Source organism: Trichomycterus rosablanca, chromosome 1 (genome assembly GCF_030014385.1).
Source record: "Trichomycterus rosablanca isolate fTriRos1 chromosome 1, fTriRos1.hap1, whole genome shotgun sequence".
Taxonomy (NCBI): domain Eukaryota; kingdom Metazoa; phylum Chordata; class Actinopteri; order Siluriformes; family Trichomycteridae; genus Trichomycterus; species Trichomycterus rosablanca.
In genome coordinates this window covers 8,139,303-8,156,123 of record NC_085988.1, presented here as the reverse complement: position 1 = coordinate 8,156,123, position 16,821 = coordinate 8,139,303, and the positions used below count along the sequence as shown (strand labels likewise).

Sequence of the window (16,821 nt, the reverse complement as noted above, 5' to 3'; positions counted from 1 at the left end):
TGTAACTTCTTCTTTAAGAAGCTCTTCTGTCCTCCACTCGTTACCTGTATTAATGGCACCTGTTTGACCTCGTTATCTGTATAAAAGACACCTGTCCACAGCCTCAAACAGTCCGACTCCAAACTCAACCATGGCCAAGACCAAAGAGCTGTCGAAGGACACCAGGAAGAAAATTGTAGACCTGCACCAGGCTGGGAAGAGTGAATCTACAATAGGCAAGCAGGTTGGTGTGAATAAATCAACTGTGGGAACAATTGTAAGAAAATGGAAGACATACAAGACCATTCATAATCTTCCCTGGGGTCAAGATCTCATCCCGTGGGGTCAAAATGATCATGAGAACGGTGAGTAAAAATCCCAGAACTACACGGAGGGACCTGATGAATGACCTGCAGAGAGCTGGGACCAAAGTAACAAAGGCTACCATCAGTAACACACTACGCCGAGAGGGACTCAAATCCTGCAGTGCCAGGCGTGTCCCCCTGCTTAAGCCAGTACATGTCCAGGCCCGTCTGAAGTTTGCCAGAGAGCATATGGATGATCCAGAAGAGGATTGGGAGAATATCATGTGTCAGATGAAACCAAAATGGAACTTTTTGGTAAAAACTCAACTCGTCGTGTTTGGAGGAAGAAGAAGAACCCAATAACACCATACCTACTGTGAAGCATGGGGGTGGAAACATCATGCTTTGGGGCTGTTTCTCTGCAAAGGGGACAGGACGACTGATCCGTGTTAAGGGAAGAATGAACGGGGCCATGTATCGTGAGATTTTAAGCCAAAACCTCCTTCCATCAGTGAGAGCATTGAAGATGGAACGTGGCTGGGTCTTCCAGCATGACAATGATCCCAAACTCACCGCTCGGGCAACGAAGGAGTGGCTCCGTAAAAAGCATTTCAAGGTCCTGGAGTGGCCTAGCCAGTCTCCAGACCTCAACCCCATAGAACATTTGTGGAGTCCGTGTTGCCCAGCGACAGCCCCAAAACATCACTGCTCTAGAGGAGATCTGCATGGAGGAATGGGCCAAAATACCAGCTACAGTGTGTGCAGACCTGGTGAAGACTTACAGGAAACGTTTCACCTCCGTCATTGCCAACAAAGGTTATGTTACAAAGTATTGAGTTGAACTTTTGTTATTGACCAAATACTTATTTTCCACCATAATTTACAAATAAATTCTTTAAAAATCCTACAATGTGATTTCCTGGATTTTTTTTCCTCATTTTGTCTCTCATAGTTGAAGTGTAGCTATGATGAAAATTACAGACCTCTCTCATCTTTCTAAGTAGGAGAACCTGCACAATCAGTGGCTGACTAAATACTTTTTGGCCCCACTGTACATATGTCCACTGTCAATCACGCTTTCAATGAACATGGGCATAGAAATAAATGTCACTGACGCTGGACAGAAGTTGTTTACTAATAACGTAAGCAGTCTATGGTAGTCTTTAAACCTATGGTGATTATAAAGCTCACTCAATTGTGGACAGTGTTGCTTATTCTTCTTAGGTTTATTTAGAATATTTAGAGTGCCTACAAACTCACATGCTGACGGAAATGAGCACTGTACTCTCCCTGAAAAATACCATCTTAAAGGTAAAACATGGTGGTGGTAGCATCATGCTGTGTGGTGCTTCTCAGCAGCAGGGCGGGGACAGGGAGACTGGTAAGAACTGAAGGACGGATAAATGCAACCTTGAAGAAACCCTCCTCCAGAGTGACAGTTCACCTTTCAATACAACAGTGACCCGAATCATGCAGCCAAAACAACACCGGAGAGACTTTGGGGCAAGTCTGTACATGTCCTTGAGTGGCCCGGCCAAAACCTAGACTTAAACCCCATCGAACAACTGTGGAAGGACCTGATGATGCAGTTCACAGCGGCTCCCCATCTATTCTTGAGAGGTTGAGAGGATCTGTCATGACGAATGGGATAAACTGCCTAAATCCAGATGTGCACATTGTATAGAGACGTGTCCGAGTACTGTGTACGGTGGCCTAACCGTTAAGGTACGGGACTAGTAATTAAAAGGTTGCTGGTTCAAACCCCACCACTACCAGGTTGCCACTATCGCGCCCTTGTAAAAAATCCACGTTATACTTATAAATGTGTGTTATTATAAATATAAAATAAAATGATCATGTGTTTCAGCGAGTCCGATCGAGTCCCAGTCGAACCCGAGGTTGTTCCGACTGCGTAAGCTGTGTATGTTCTGTGACGTCAAGCCCAGCGTTTGTAACTCCAGCGGGATCTGTACGTCACGCTGCAACATCACGTCCATCTGCGCCGGAGACGACGAGATCTGCGCCGCCGCCTGGTACGCGAACTCCGTTTTACATGTACACGATATCCAGAAGTATGTGGACATCATGCAATTAATTACATGTGCCGTTCTGGTGTTAACGGAATCACCACACACCCCCTCTGATGCCGCTCTTAATCACCTGCCAGTGTTGGGTTCCCATACAGAGCCATATCACTTAAGGAGTGACACGCTAAGCTCCATGTGACCCCCCAGTCCGAACCAATCCGGAGATCATATATTACAGGGGCAGTGAGAAGAGAGCCTTTGGGCTAGAGTCCGAATCAAGTCACGAGTCTTTAGGCTAGAGTCCGAGTCAAGTCACGAGTCTTTGGGCTAGAGTCTGAGTCAAGTCACGAGTCTTTAGGCTAGAGTCCGAGTCAAGTCACGAGTCTTTAAGCTAGAGTTCGAGTCAAGTCACGAGTCTTTAAGCTAGAGTTCGAGTCAAGTCACGAGTCGTTAGACTAGAGTCCGAGTCAAGTCACGAGTCTTTAGGCTAGAGTCCGAGTCAAGTCACGAGTCTTTAGGCTAGAGTCCGATTCAAGTCACGAGTCTTTAGGCTAGAGTCCGAGTCAAGTCATGAGTCTTTAGACTAGAGTCCGAGTCAAGTCACAAGTCTTTGGACTAGCGTCCGAGTCAAGTCACGAGTCGTTAGACTGGAGTCCGAGTCAAGTCACATGTCTTTAGGCTAGAGTCCGAGTTAAGTCACGAGTCTTTGGGCTAGAGTTAAGTCGGAGTTAAGACGGCCGGAGCGTTATTAGAGAGCAGAAAATGTATAATAATAATAATTATATATATATATCAGTGGCGATTTCTCTAAGACTGCAAGGGAAGCTCAGCTTCCCCTAAAATGTCAAAAATTAAATGGTCAAATATGTACAGTTGTTTTAACATTTATTGACTACAAATGTGTTAGAACACGTTCATCTCGAAGACGAATTCGTTCAGAATCAGCTACTTATCACAAATCCACTGACTCGAACTTCTCATACATTCCCGGAGCGTCAGTGCATTTTGCCGTAGAAGCTGAGCGTCTATTCACTTCAATGGGGCTGCATGGAGGGTTTTTTTCATTGCTTCGAAACTCGCTGGTCATTGTATAAATGCCGTGATTTTGTCCCACCCCCGGATGCAGAGCGTCTCTGGGGGTGAATGGAGCTGTGGGCGGGTCTGGACGCGGAGCTTCTGCAAGATGATTGGAGGATCAGTCAAAAGGCTGAATCCCGTTTTGATTGACAGCTAGTTTGAGATCTACACCATCACTGGGAGCGTCAGTCCCATCGCGGATTTTGCGAGTGAAGTCGAAAGACAAACTACAACCCACTTCAGGCCATTTTCTTGAAAAGGAACGGAGGGCAGAATTTATGTATAAATAAATTGACAAATTTTATGATGTAAGCCGACAATGAGCTTCCCCTCTTTGGAAGACCAGCAGCCGCCACTGATATATATATATATATATATATATATATATATATATATATATTTATAATTGTCACACGTAACTAATGTTAACACATGCTGACGCTAGGGACTCTTGTTGTTCACGAGTCATTTTTTTGTGAGTCACGAGTCGAGTCTGAGTCATTTTAAACAAGTCAGAGTCGAGTCTGAAGTCACTGTGTGTGCCTCTGGAAGAGACCCTGTTCAACCTTCCGTTCCTCAAATCTGTCAGTGTGTCTGTCTAATGCCCTAACACACAACTGCACCACCCGAGCGCCCCATTATTATTTTTACAGTATTTATTTATTATATTTAATTTTATTATCCTGATTATTGTTATTAGTTTGATGTAAAGGCGCAGAGAGGAAGAGAACATGACACTGTAGATGATTTAATATTATTAATTATTTATTATTGATTGTTGATGTGAAGGCGCAGAGAGGGAGAGAACATGACGCTGGAGATTATTTAATATTATTAATTATTGATTTTTTATTATTGATGTGAAGGCGCAGGGACGGAGAGAACATGACGCTGGAGATTATTTAATATGATTAATTATTGATTTTTTATTATTGATGTAAAGGCGCAGGGACGGAGAGAACGTGACGGTGGAGACGGTGTGTCACCCTCCGTCTGAACCGTTCCATGGCGTGATGCCGGACAACTACAACGCCACCGAGTGTGTGATGAAACAGTACAGACACCTCGGCCCAGATGTGTACATCTGCTTTTGCATCGAAGATGAGTGCAACGACCAGCTCGTCTTCACACCACGAACTTCCAGCGGTGAGTTATGAAATTATGAAACTACAGCCACACTGCCCAGGTCAAGCTGCTCCTTAAAACCTTTAATGAACTGGAGGAATTAGGTAGAATCATCAGCTGTCAATTCGACTTCTGAGCTGCAGAAACAGTTGATGTATCCAAATCAGTTAAATCCAAGAAATACGAGGATGGAAGACTAAAGACTAAGCGGTCCAGGTGCTGTAGATCTAACCAGGCAAATGAGCAAGGAAGCTCAATCTTCACTGTAAAGTATGGTGGTGGTAGCACCAGGTTATGGAGATGGTTTTAAGCAGCAGGAACTGGCAGTCTGGTTAAAGATGGTAGGGGAAAACACATGGTTTACAGTATAAAGAGATCTTTAAAGCATCTATTTAATACAACAGGTTTTATCAGGAATACCTGGACGCCAGATTAGCCATCTAGAAGCTCCAGTCTTTTGAACAGATCAGACTTAAGACTAAACAGTCCATGTGTTGTAGATATAACCAGTCAATTGAGCCAGGAAGCTCAATGTCCAGTGTAAAGTATGGTGGTGGTAGCACCAGGTTATGGAGATCATTTTGAGCAGCAGGAACTGGCAGTCTGGTTAGAGTTGGTAGGGGAAAACACATGGTTCACAGTACAAAGATCTTTAAAGCATTGATTACACCCTATGGATTTTACCAGAAATACCTGGACGCCAGATTTGCCATCAAGAAGCTCCAGTCTCGTGATCTGATCAGACTAAAGACTAAGCGGTCCGTGTGTTGTAGATCTAACCAGGCAAATGAGCCAGGTAACTCAACCTGCACTGTAAAGTATGGTGGTGGTAACACCAGGTTATGAATATGGTTTTAAGGCAGGAACTGGGAGTCTGGTTGGAGTTGGTAGGGGAAAACACAGGGTTTACAGTACAAATAGATCTTTAAAGCATCAATGACATCCAATAGGTTTCACCAAAAATACCTGGACAGCAGAGCAAAAAAAAGGTCCAGGTGACAAAATGTGAGCAGTAAGCCAGACAAACCTGCCATGTTACTTAAATCTTCACTGTAAAGTATGGTGGTGGTAGCACCAGGTTATGGAGATGATTTTGAGCAGCAGGAACTGGCAGTCTGGTTAGAGTTGGTAGGGGAAAACACATGGTTCACAGTACAAAGATCTTTAAAGCATCGATTACACCCTATGGATTTTACCAGAAATACCTGGACGCCAGATTTGCCATCTAGAAGCTCCAGTCTCGTGATCTGATCAGACTAAAGACTAAGCGGTCCGTGTGTTGTAGCTCTAACCAGGCAAATGAGCCAGGAATCTCCACTGTAAAGTATGGCGGTGGTAGTATCAGGTTATGTATATGGTTTGAAGGCAGGAACTGGGAGTCTGGTTGGAGTTGGTAGGGGAAAACACACGGTTTACAGTACAAAGATCTTTAAAGCATCAATGACATCCAATGGGTTTCACCAAAAATACCTGGACAGCAGAACAATAAAAAAAGGTCCAGGTGACAAAATGTGAGCAGTAAGCCAGACAAACGTGCCAGGTTACTTAAATTGTCACTGTAAAGTATGGTGGTGGTAGCACCAGGTTATGGAGATGGTTTTGGGCAACAGGAACTGGCAGTCTGGTTAGAGTTGGTAGGGGAAAACACATGGCTCACAGTACAAAGAGGTCTTTAACGCATTAATTACATTCTTTAAGTTTTACCAGAAATACCTGGACAGAAGATCTGGATCAAGAAGCTCTAGTCTTGTGATCTGATCAGACTAAAGACTAAGCAGTCAGTGTGTTGTAGATCTAACCAAGCAAATGAGCCAGCAGCTTAATATTCACTGTGAAGTATAGTGGTGGTAGCATCATACCTGAACAGCCGAGCAGTAAAGGGTCCAGCTGAAAAAAATGTGAGCAGTAAGCCAGGCAAATGAGTCAGGTTACTTAATCTTCACTGTGAAGTATAATGGTGGTAGCATCAGGTTATGAAGATGGTTTTAAGGTAGGGACTGGCAGTCTTCTGGCTAGAACTGCTGCCAAAGGTAAACAAGGTTCCTAGTTAGATTGTGTCCAGTCATTTGTGTGAAAGAAAAGGGGTTGAATACTTTTTCCCAAGATGCAATTTTGTCCTGATGTTCTGCAGAACCTCCTTCACCGCCGATGGCTCTCCTGGTCCTGGTTCCTTTCGTGGTTCTGGCCCTCGTGCTCGTGTCCTTCATGTACGTCTGTAAAGTTTACACACTCCGTCCTTCCAAACTAAAATGCAACAGCGGTCAGGAGCGCTCCGTCCTCATCGGCCAGCTCGGACGTTCTGACAGCATCTCCAACCATCTCAACCACAACACCGAGCTCCTGCCCATCCAGCTAGATGGAATCGTGGGGAAAGGCCGGTTCTCCCAAGTGTTCCGTGCTCGGCTGGGCCAGAGGATGGGCGAAAACGAGGCATTCCAGATGGTGGCGGTGAAAATCTTCCACCTGGAGGAGTTCCTCTCGTGGAAGGGGGAGCGTGAGATCTTCCTGGACGCTGAGCTACATCACGAGAACGTCCTGCACTTCCTGACAGCGGAGGAGCGCCCGGCCGAGCGACAGTACTGGATAATCACAGCCTATCACCAGCGAGGAAACCTGCGCGACTACCTGAGAGCGCACCGCGTAAACTGGGCGTCGCTCTGCAGGATGGGCGGGGATGTCGCCAGGGGTGTGGCTCACCTGCACGGGGACCGGACAGAGACGGGCGGAGTCAAAGCGGCGATGGCCCACCGAGATCTGAAGAGCGACAACGTGCTGGTGAAGGACGATCTGAGCTGCTGCATCTGCGACTTCGGACTCAGCGTTCGACTGGACAGCGACATGAGCAAAGACGAACTGGCTAACCAAGGACAGGTAACACACACACACATGTTAGGGCAACTTAGAGCAGCCAATTCACCTTCTGCATGTTTCTAAAGGGTTAAAGGACCTGACGAAAACCCATCCAGACATGACAAGTACATGCAAAACTTGAACCCTAGTCCTCAGGACCCAAGTTGCTGCGTAACACCTACACTAACAGCTTCAGAAAATCGGCATTTAGCGGACGCTTTTATTCAAAGCGACTTACAGTACTGTGACAGTTTATTGTCTAAGCAATTGAGGGCCTTGCTCAGGGGCCCAACAGTTTGCAACCTGGCAGTGGTGGGGCTTGAGCCATCGACCTTCTGGTTACTAATCTAGTACCTTAACCACTAGGCTACAACTTCCGTACAGACTTTTGACCATATAGTGTATTTAAAATTCAAATAGGGTCATGAGTTGGATCCTCACACGGGGCACCAAAAAATATAAGGGCAGTTGTAGCTTAGTGGTTAAGGTACTGGACTAGTAATCAGAAGGTTGCTGGTTCAAGCCCCACCATCGCCAAGTTGCCACTGTTGGGTCCTTGAGCAAGGCCCTTAACCCTCAATTGCTCAGCTTGTATACTGTCACAATTGTAAAGCGTCTGCTAAATGCTGAAAGTGTAAAATGTAAAAATAATGTGTAGAGAAGGTAACATGTTGATGCTGACATGCTAGTTAATTACATCTCTCCGTGTAGGTTGGTACGGTGAGGTACATGGCGCCAGAAGTGCTGGAGTCCAGACTCAACCTGGAGAACATCGAGTCCTTCAAGCAGGCTGACGTTTACTCCATGGCTCTGGTTCTGTGGGAGATCACCTCCAGATGCACCGCTGCTGGAGGTACCGCCAATTGACACTTTAAAATACTTTAAAATACACTTTAAAATACAACAAATGCTGGCTAGTGACAACAAACATTAGCATGATCATTGTACTCATACGATGCTGCTGGTTGGTGACTAGCAAAAGAGATCAAACAGCTTAAAATATAAAGAATGTTGGTTGTTGACCAACAAAAATCAGCATGACCAGCCTAGGCGAACAACTGGACAAGAATCCAGACCAGATCGATGTCAGTTTCACAGACTGGGAACACAGCTAAACCAGCCCAGAACCAGCTAGCAAACTGCAACCCTAAATTAGAAAAAGTTGGGACAGTATGGAAAATGTAAATAATATAAAAACACAGAGTTTCTTACATTTACTTTGACTTTTATTTGATGTCAGACAGGATGAACCTGAGATATTTCATGTTTTATCTGCTCAAATTTATTTCATTTATTAATAAACATCCATTCCTGCATTTCAGGCCTGCAACACATTCCAAAAAAAGTTGGGACAGGGCAATTTAGGGCTAGTAATGAGGTGAAAACCTAAATAATGATGTGAACAGGTGATTGTAATCATGGTTTGGTACAAAAGCAGCATCCAGGAAAGGCTGAGAGTCTCTGATGAGTAAAGATGATCAGAGGATCCAGTTTGTCCACAAATGTGTGAGAAAATGATTGAAATGTTTAAAAACAATGAACCTCAAAGAAAGATTGGAAGGGATTTGCATGTTCTCCCTCTACAGTGCAGAATATAATTAAACCATTCAAGGAATTTCAGTGTGTAAAGGACAAGGGTGAGAGCTTAAGCTGAACGCTCGTGATCTTCCATCCCTCAGACGGCATCAAGAACCTCCACTCAACACTAGCTGATATAACCACATGGGTGAGGGATTAGTTTATCAAACCTTTATCAAGCTCTACAATACAGACTTACTGCACAAATGATACTTAACACTTTACTGTGCAAAAAAGAAGCCTTATGTTAACCATGTCCAGAAGCGGCATCGACTTCTCTGGGCTCTGAGGCATCTAGGATGGACCATCACACAGTGGAAACGTGTCTTGTGGTCAGATGAATCAGCAATCCAGGTCTTTTTTTGAAAAAATTGCATTTTCCATAATGTCCCAACTTTTTCTGATTTGGGGTTGTAAATTAAGTTAATGTACAGAGTGCATAGACAAAGATTGAGTACTAGCTTCTAGTAAGGTTCCTACATCAGGATGTTGATACTAACTGGAATAAAGGAGGCTGGAATTAGAGTATATGTGTTAAGTATTGGCTAGCTAGACAATAGTTCTAAGAGATAAATATAGATAAACATGACAAGCTAGCTTGCTAAACATTGCCTACACAACCCAGTTGGTTGGCTAGCTCAACACTGGAGCTTCCTTAATCATTCATACTATTTTTAATTGTGTTGTGGAATTTGATAAACTTCAGACGCTTACGAAAATGCTGATGTTTATTAAATTCCACAACACAGTAAGTTAAGGAAGCTCCAGTGTTGAGCTAGCCAACCAACTGGGTTGTGTAGGCAATGTTTAGCAAGCTAACTTGTCATGTTTAGTTGTATTATTGATGAGCCCTGAAACACATATATTAATTCCAGTGGGGTAGTTGCTAAGTGCTAAAATTAGCAGACACTTTTAAAAATCTCAGTTAATTTAATGACATTTGCACTAAAATAAAGAAATGTTGTCTGTATTCTTAACAAGATGCTATCAATCCTATCAAAAACAGGAAATATCTGCTTCCTGTTGCTGTTTCTGCACTTCCTGTGCGTACAGTGTGTTTAAGATACATTTTGTGTCTGAAATCTCTCCCTGCAGGCTCAGGTCGTCTTTCGATAGCGCTGTTTCAAACGCTGCTGTGTTGGGCAAGTTTTTACTAGCATTTATGCTAACTCTAACCGTCATCCAGGAGATCACGCTGTTTGGGAAGGGTGGGTTTCTGTAGCTGGTTATAATCAGTCAGCACTGGTGAGGCCTCTGTGGAACTGGGAATTCCCAATGCAGAACCTACATGGAGACTGGACGGGTTAGCTCACACTGAGCCCACTCAGACATTAAGGAATGGGTCACATTGTGGGCAGTGTAATGATAGCCCAGGCAAGGGGTTCACCAGCAATCCAGAGTCAATTAGGAAAATTCATAGGGCTAGCAATTCGCTAATTATAGGACACAGCAAACAAGTTATATCCTGAAGTAGCTTGGCGACTAGATGTTTTTGCTCAGGCTACTGAAGATGAAATGCTAATGGGGCTAATAAGGACTGTGTTACGACAACAAATGCTGTTTGGGGACTAGCTAAATATTAGCATTAACATCTTAAAATACAAAAAATGCTGTTTGGCGACTAGCTTAATATTAGCATTAACATCTTAATATTAGGGCTGTCAAACGATTAAATTTTTTAATCGCGATTAATCTCAGAATTTCATATAGTTAATCGCGATTAATCACATTAAAAAAAAATCTGTGTAAATGTTATAGAAAACAAGGATTTTTAAGTGAAATGTTACAATTAAAATGGTGAACACATTTTATGCTAAATGTACAGATGTTAAAAACTGCTGGGACAAGAGAAAACTGTAAGGGAGTTTTATTCACTCACATACTAGGCAGTAAATGTCAGATTGTAGGTTAGAATTTCTCCATCAGCAAACATTGTAGATCAGCGGTGCTTTAGGTGGGATAAGGCGTAGTTATTGTAACAGACTTTTCTGTGCTTGTATCGTGACAATAGTTTGATGGCCGTTTCTACACGAAGTGAGTGTGTTTTGACCCTTTGGGGCTTCCATAGTGCATGGACTAACGTGCTTGACTCAGCTTTCCGGTATTTGGTACCTTAACAGAATAAGTTAATAAAAGTGTTCTGCTCCCGACAACTTGTGAATATAGCGAGTATTTATTTCTTTATAAGTGCATCACTACAACGCTCGGTTACATTATGTTAACAAACCGCAAATGAAAAACGGTGGCAAGTCCGACATTAAAACGTTTGTTCTACCAGTCAAGTCTCAACATTAACTAGAATTTGCGTTAACGGCACTATTATTTTTAATCGCGTTAAATTGAAATCGCGTTAATGCGTTATTATCGCGTTAACTTCGACAGCCCTACTTAATATACAATAAATACTGTTGGCGACTAGCTAAAAATAGCATTAACATCTTCAAATACAATAAATGCTGTTGGCAACTAGCTAAAAATAGCATTAACATCTTAAAATACAATAAATGCTGTTTGGTGACTAGCTTAATATTAGCATTAACATCTTCAAATACAATAAATGCTGTTTGGTGACTAGCTTAATATTAGCATTAACATCTTCAAATACAATAAATGCTGTTTGGCGACTAGCTAAATATTAGCATTAACATCTTAATATACAATAAATGCTGTTTGGTGACTAGCTAAATATTAGCATTAACATCTTCAAATACAATAAATACTAAGGCAGCGCTCCCCAACCTTTTTTGCACCACGGACTGGTTTCATATAAGACATAATTTCACGGACTGGCGAGAACATTTAGAGATTTAAAATACAGTTATACGACGAGCATAATAAAAGACACAAAGTGCATAACAACACTACTCACTAATGATGGAAAATCAGAGGGAACCCTGATGCTCCCACCTAGGGGTGATAGGAGACAATAATAACACCTGAAGTGTGTTCCTTATGTCCAGTCTACTCCCTAACTTTGTTTTGGTTGCCATCACTGCAAAAAAAATCCCCCTTCACAAAGATAGGAAGTTGGAAATGGAAGCTGTGTTTTCATTGCTTTTTTCATTTCTTTCTGTGCGGCCCGGTAATAAATGACCCACGGACCGGTACCGGTCAGTGGCTTGGTGGTTGGGGACCACTGCGGTCAGGTACATGGTTATTAGATGTTGTGCTGATGGTGATGAACGCAGCAGATCTGATCAGCACAAAGACCTGAGGGCTTTTGATAATGACTGGGTTGAAGTATCTTTGAGACAGCAAGGAGTGACTACCCACTGACAGTGGTCCAAGGAGGGACAAGCCACAAACCGCCGACAGGTTGCAGGGTGGCCAAGAATCCTCAATGCCAGAGGACATGAGGGCTGTGGAGTCTGGTACGGACCCGGTGGTTGGGGACCACTGCGGTAAGGTACATGGTGCTGGAGTCCAAACTCAGCCTGGAGAACACTGATTCTGTAGGATACCACATCCAGATGCTCCGCTATTGGAGGTACTGCCAGTTACCGTCAAGCAAACTGGTGTGTGTTGCCCTGTGATGGATTGGCATCTTGTCTTGGCTGTCCAGTGTTATGTTGAATCAAAGTTGCTTTTCACCTCCCAGTATACCGTAACACAATGATGTATAATCTATTGTTTTCTCTGTAATGATAACCAGATGCTAAACAGATGTGTGTGTGTGTAGATGTTTGGGAGTACGAGCCTCCGTTTGGAAAGCTTGACCATCCGTGTATCGAGAGCATGAAGGACACAGTGATCAGAGACAGAGAACGACCTGAAATCCACAGCAGCTGGAGAACACACCCGGTACGTACAAACACACCCGGTGTATACATGTACTGGTGTGAGTGTAGCAGGTGCAGCAGTGTTGTTGGGACAGTTAGAGTGTGTGGTCAATGTGTGGTCATCTTCCTCAAGTCGTTTATTAGTGGACTCTTTCTGATCACAGGATGCTGTTGGCTTTATATTTTTGGTTGGAGTGCTGTTCTCCTCTCAGCACTGATACTTGGGTGTTTAAAAATCCCAACAACACTGCTGCACCTGCTACACTCATACACACAGAACAGCAAACACTACTGTCATAAACATGCACGGGTCAGTGTTAGGATGATAATGATCCAGAACCCAGACAACGTCCGGTCAGCGGCGTTTAGCGGACGCTTTTATCCAAAGCGACTTACAATCATGACTATGGAGGGTTAAGGGCCTTGCTCAGGGGCGCAACTTGGCGATGGTGGGGCTTGAACCAGCAACCTTCTAATAACAAGTCCAGTGAGTTCTGTTAACCTTACCACTGAGCTACTACCGCCCATTTGGGGGTCCCTTTTAAAGTGAACAGTAAAGTGGACTACAGTCAGTAATTGTATACCCACAAAGTTCATCTGCACGTGTCTGTAGTGTTTCTGGATGGTCACTATAGACTAGTAAAATCGGTAGTAATTCCTCTGTGTTTGTGTATATCAGGGCGTGGCAGCCGTGTGTGAGATGATGGTGGAATGCTGGGATCAGGATCCTGAAGCTCGACTGACGGCTCACTGTGTAACTGAGAGGTTTGATGAGCTGGTTCGTTCCTCCTTCATCTGCGACTCTGAGAAAAAGCTCAACACGGACTGAGAGGAGGACGAGCGTGGCTCAGAAGATCCCATCAGGGGTTTAAAAGTTATGTTCTGCTGGAGATTTTCTGCACCAAGCAGTTTCGGACTGGCAACTTCCATGGATAACCAAATCCACAGGAGAAACTCAGGAGAAATTCACCTAACCATCTGCTCTGTTGTGATGGCCTTCAAAAGGTCTTCATAAGGTCTTTACAAGGTCTTCAAAGGGTATTAACAAGATCTTCACAAGGTCTTCACAAGGTCTTTAAAATGCTGATACAAGATCTTCACAAGGTCTTTACAAGGTCTTCAAAAGCTTTTCACAAGGTCTTCCAAGGTATTCACAAGTTCTTCAAAAGGTCTTCACAAGATCTTCACATGGTCCTCACAAGGTCTTCACAGGGTCTTCAAAATGTCTTTACAAGATCCCCAAAAGGGCCTCAAAAGGTCTTTACAATGTCTTCACAAAATCTTACAATATCTTCAAAAGGTCTTAAAAGTGTCTTCAAAAGGTCTTTAAAATGTCTTCACAAGGTCTTTAAAAGGTCTTCACAAGATCTTCAAAAGGTCTTCAAAGTGTCTTCAAAAGGTCCTCAGTGTCTTCAAAAGGTCTTTAAAATGTGTTCACAAGGTCTTCACAAGATCTTTACAAGATCTTCAAAAGGTCTTCACAAGGCCTTCACATGGTCCTTAAAAGGTCTTCACAGTGTCTTCAAAAGGTCTTCACAATGCCTTCAAAAGGTCTTCACAAGGTCCTTAAAAGGTCTTCAAAAGGTCTTCACAAACACTTCACAAAATCTTCAAAAGGTCTTCACAAGATCTTCAAAAAGTCTTCACAAGATCTTCAAAAGGTCTTCACAAGATCTTCAAAAGGTCTTCACAAGATCTTCAAAAGGTCTTCACAAGATCTTCAAAAGGTCTTCACAAGATCTTCAAAAGGTCTTCACAAGATCTTCAAAAAGTCTTCACAAGATCTTCAAAAGGTCTTCACAAGATCTTTAAAAGGTCTTCACAAGATCTTCAAAAGGTCTTCACAAGATCTTCAAAAGGTCTTCACAAGATCTTCAAAAGGTCTTCACAAGATCTTCAAAAAGTCTTCACAAGATCTTCAAAAGGTCTTCACAAGATCTTCAAAAGGTCTTCACAAGATCTTCAAAAGGTCTTCACAAGATCTTCAAAAGGTCTTCACAAGATTTTCACAGTATCCTCAAAAGTTCTTCACAAGTTCTTCACAAGAGCCTCACAAGGCCTTTACAGGGTCCATAAATGGTTTTCAAAATGTCTTCAAAAGGTCTTCACCAGGTCTTTACAGGGTCCTTAAAAAGTCTTCACAATGTCTTTTCAAGATCTTCACATGGTTTTCACATGCTTACTACAGCAGTGTACCATCTGAGACTTCATACAATATTACCCAACATGACTGCAGCTTATTCACTAGAAACAGGGTTCACTATCACTCAGGTGGTCAGAGCCATAAGGAACAGTGTATCATTTCATCTCAGCCTGACCGCGCCCTCTTCACAGAGCAACATTAACAGCAACGTTCCAGTGTGAGCGTTACTTAAGAGAGAGATCATGAATGAAATGTTGAAGAAATGTTGTCTGCTTAAAAATAAAAACAAATTCATTGATTTGAACGTGTCTTTATATTGTTTATGGGAAAGCTCGCTCTACAGTTGGCACTAAAAGTCATGGGGCAGCATAAAATAAAAGGGGGCCAACAAAGTATGCAGAGAAACAGATGGACTACAGTCAGTAATTGTAGAACTACAAAGTGCTTCTATATGGTAAGTGGAGCTGATCAAATGGACAGTGAGTGTAGAAACAAGGATGTGGTTATAATGTTATGGCTGATCGGTGTATGTGTCCATATAACTAGGGCTTTTTTTAAATGCACCCATAGTAAAGTACATGGAACAGTGGTCATATTGTCAAGGTCCTAGGGAAAACCCAGTTGTCACCTTATGCTGGGATGAAATTTGTTTGGTAAAAAAAAAACAAGTTTGGTATGAATTAGAAGCTGCAGAAACACAGACGACCCTGTCCACAGTCGTGTAGGCTTTACTTTACCCAGAGCTCAAAGGCAGCCTGTAAAGCCTGCTCGACTGTGGACAGTGTCACTTGACGAAGTGTTTAACAACTTCTTACTTGATGACAGACCTGATTTTAAATGGTTCTTGGTTTACACCTGAGCATCCAGACAAAATTCGATGAGGATAAGGTGACAGTTTGGAATTTCCCAGAACCTTGATAATAGGTCCACTGTTCCACGTACTTTCTGCATCACCAGATTATTACTATAGGTTTTTAATACATACTTTCAAAAGTGTCTGTTCTAAGAATGTCCCTCAAAAGTGTATGTACAGATGGATTTAAATCGTATCAGTAATAAATGTGGCTGAAATAACCGGTTTCACTAAACTGAGGTGTCCACTTACTTTTGACCACACAGCGCATCACTTAATACTGCTGTCCACACACTCAGTGTTTATGTAGTCGTGCTCTTGTTTGCTCTGAACTCGTTTATAGGTCTCGTTTTGTTAATGACAGAAGAGTGAAGAGAGGCACGACGTGGTGATGATTACTTACTCCAGCATCAGTGAAAGAGTGCACCAGTGTAATACACACACACACACACACACACACACACACACACACACACACACACACACGTTACACGTTACATACACACTATATACAAGCATGCTGCATACACTACACACAAATCACACACTATATACACACAACTCACATTACACACACATTACATACACACTATATACAAGCATGCTGCATACACTACACACAAATCACACTATATACACACAACTCACATTACACACACATTACATACACACTATATACAAGCATGCTGCATACACTACACACAAATCACACTATATACACACAACTCACATTACACACACATTACATACACACTATATACAAGCATGCTGCATACACTACACACAAATCACACTATATACACACAACTCACATTACACACACAGTACATACACACTATATACAAGCATGCTGCATACACTACACACAAATCACACTATATACACACAACTCACATTACACACACATTACATACACACTATATACAAGCATGCTGCATACACTACACACAAATCACACTATATACACACAACTCACATTACACACACATTACATACACACTATATACAAGCATGCTGCATACACTACATACAAATCACACACTATATACACACAACTCACATTACACACACATTACATACACACTATATACAAGCATGCTGCATA

The 16,821-nt window shown here is 42.7% G+C and overlaps 1 protein-coding gene across 1 annotated transcript; it reads left to right on the top strand.

Annotated features, from left to right (window-relative positions):
- Nucleotides 1–2,183: 2,183 nt before the first annotated feature.
- On the top strand, nucleotides 2,184–15,161 carry LOC134321442 (TGF-beta receptor type-2-like; the record flags this gene model as incomplete). Its single annotated transcript, XM_063003563.1, has 6 exons — nucleotides 2,184–2,317; nucleotides 4,332–4,534; nucleotides 6,645–7,384; nucleotides 8,075–8,216; nucleotides 12,621–12,742; nucleotides 13,400–15,161. Coding segments are annotated over 6 exons (1,491 nt in total), but the record flags the coding sequence as incomplete, so codon positions are not given.
- Nucleotides 15,162–16,821: the final 1,660 nt, after the last annotated feature.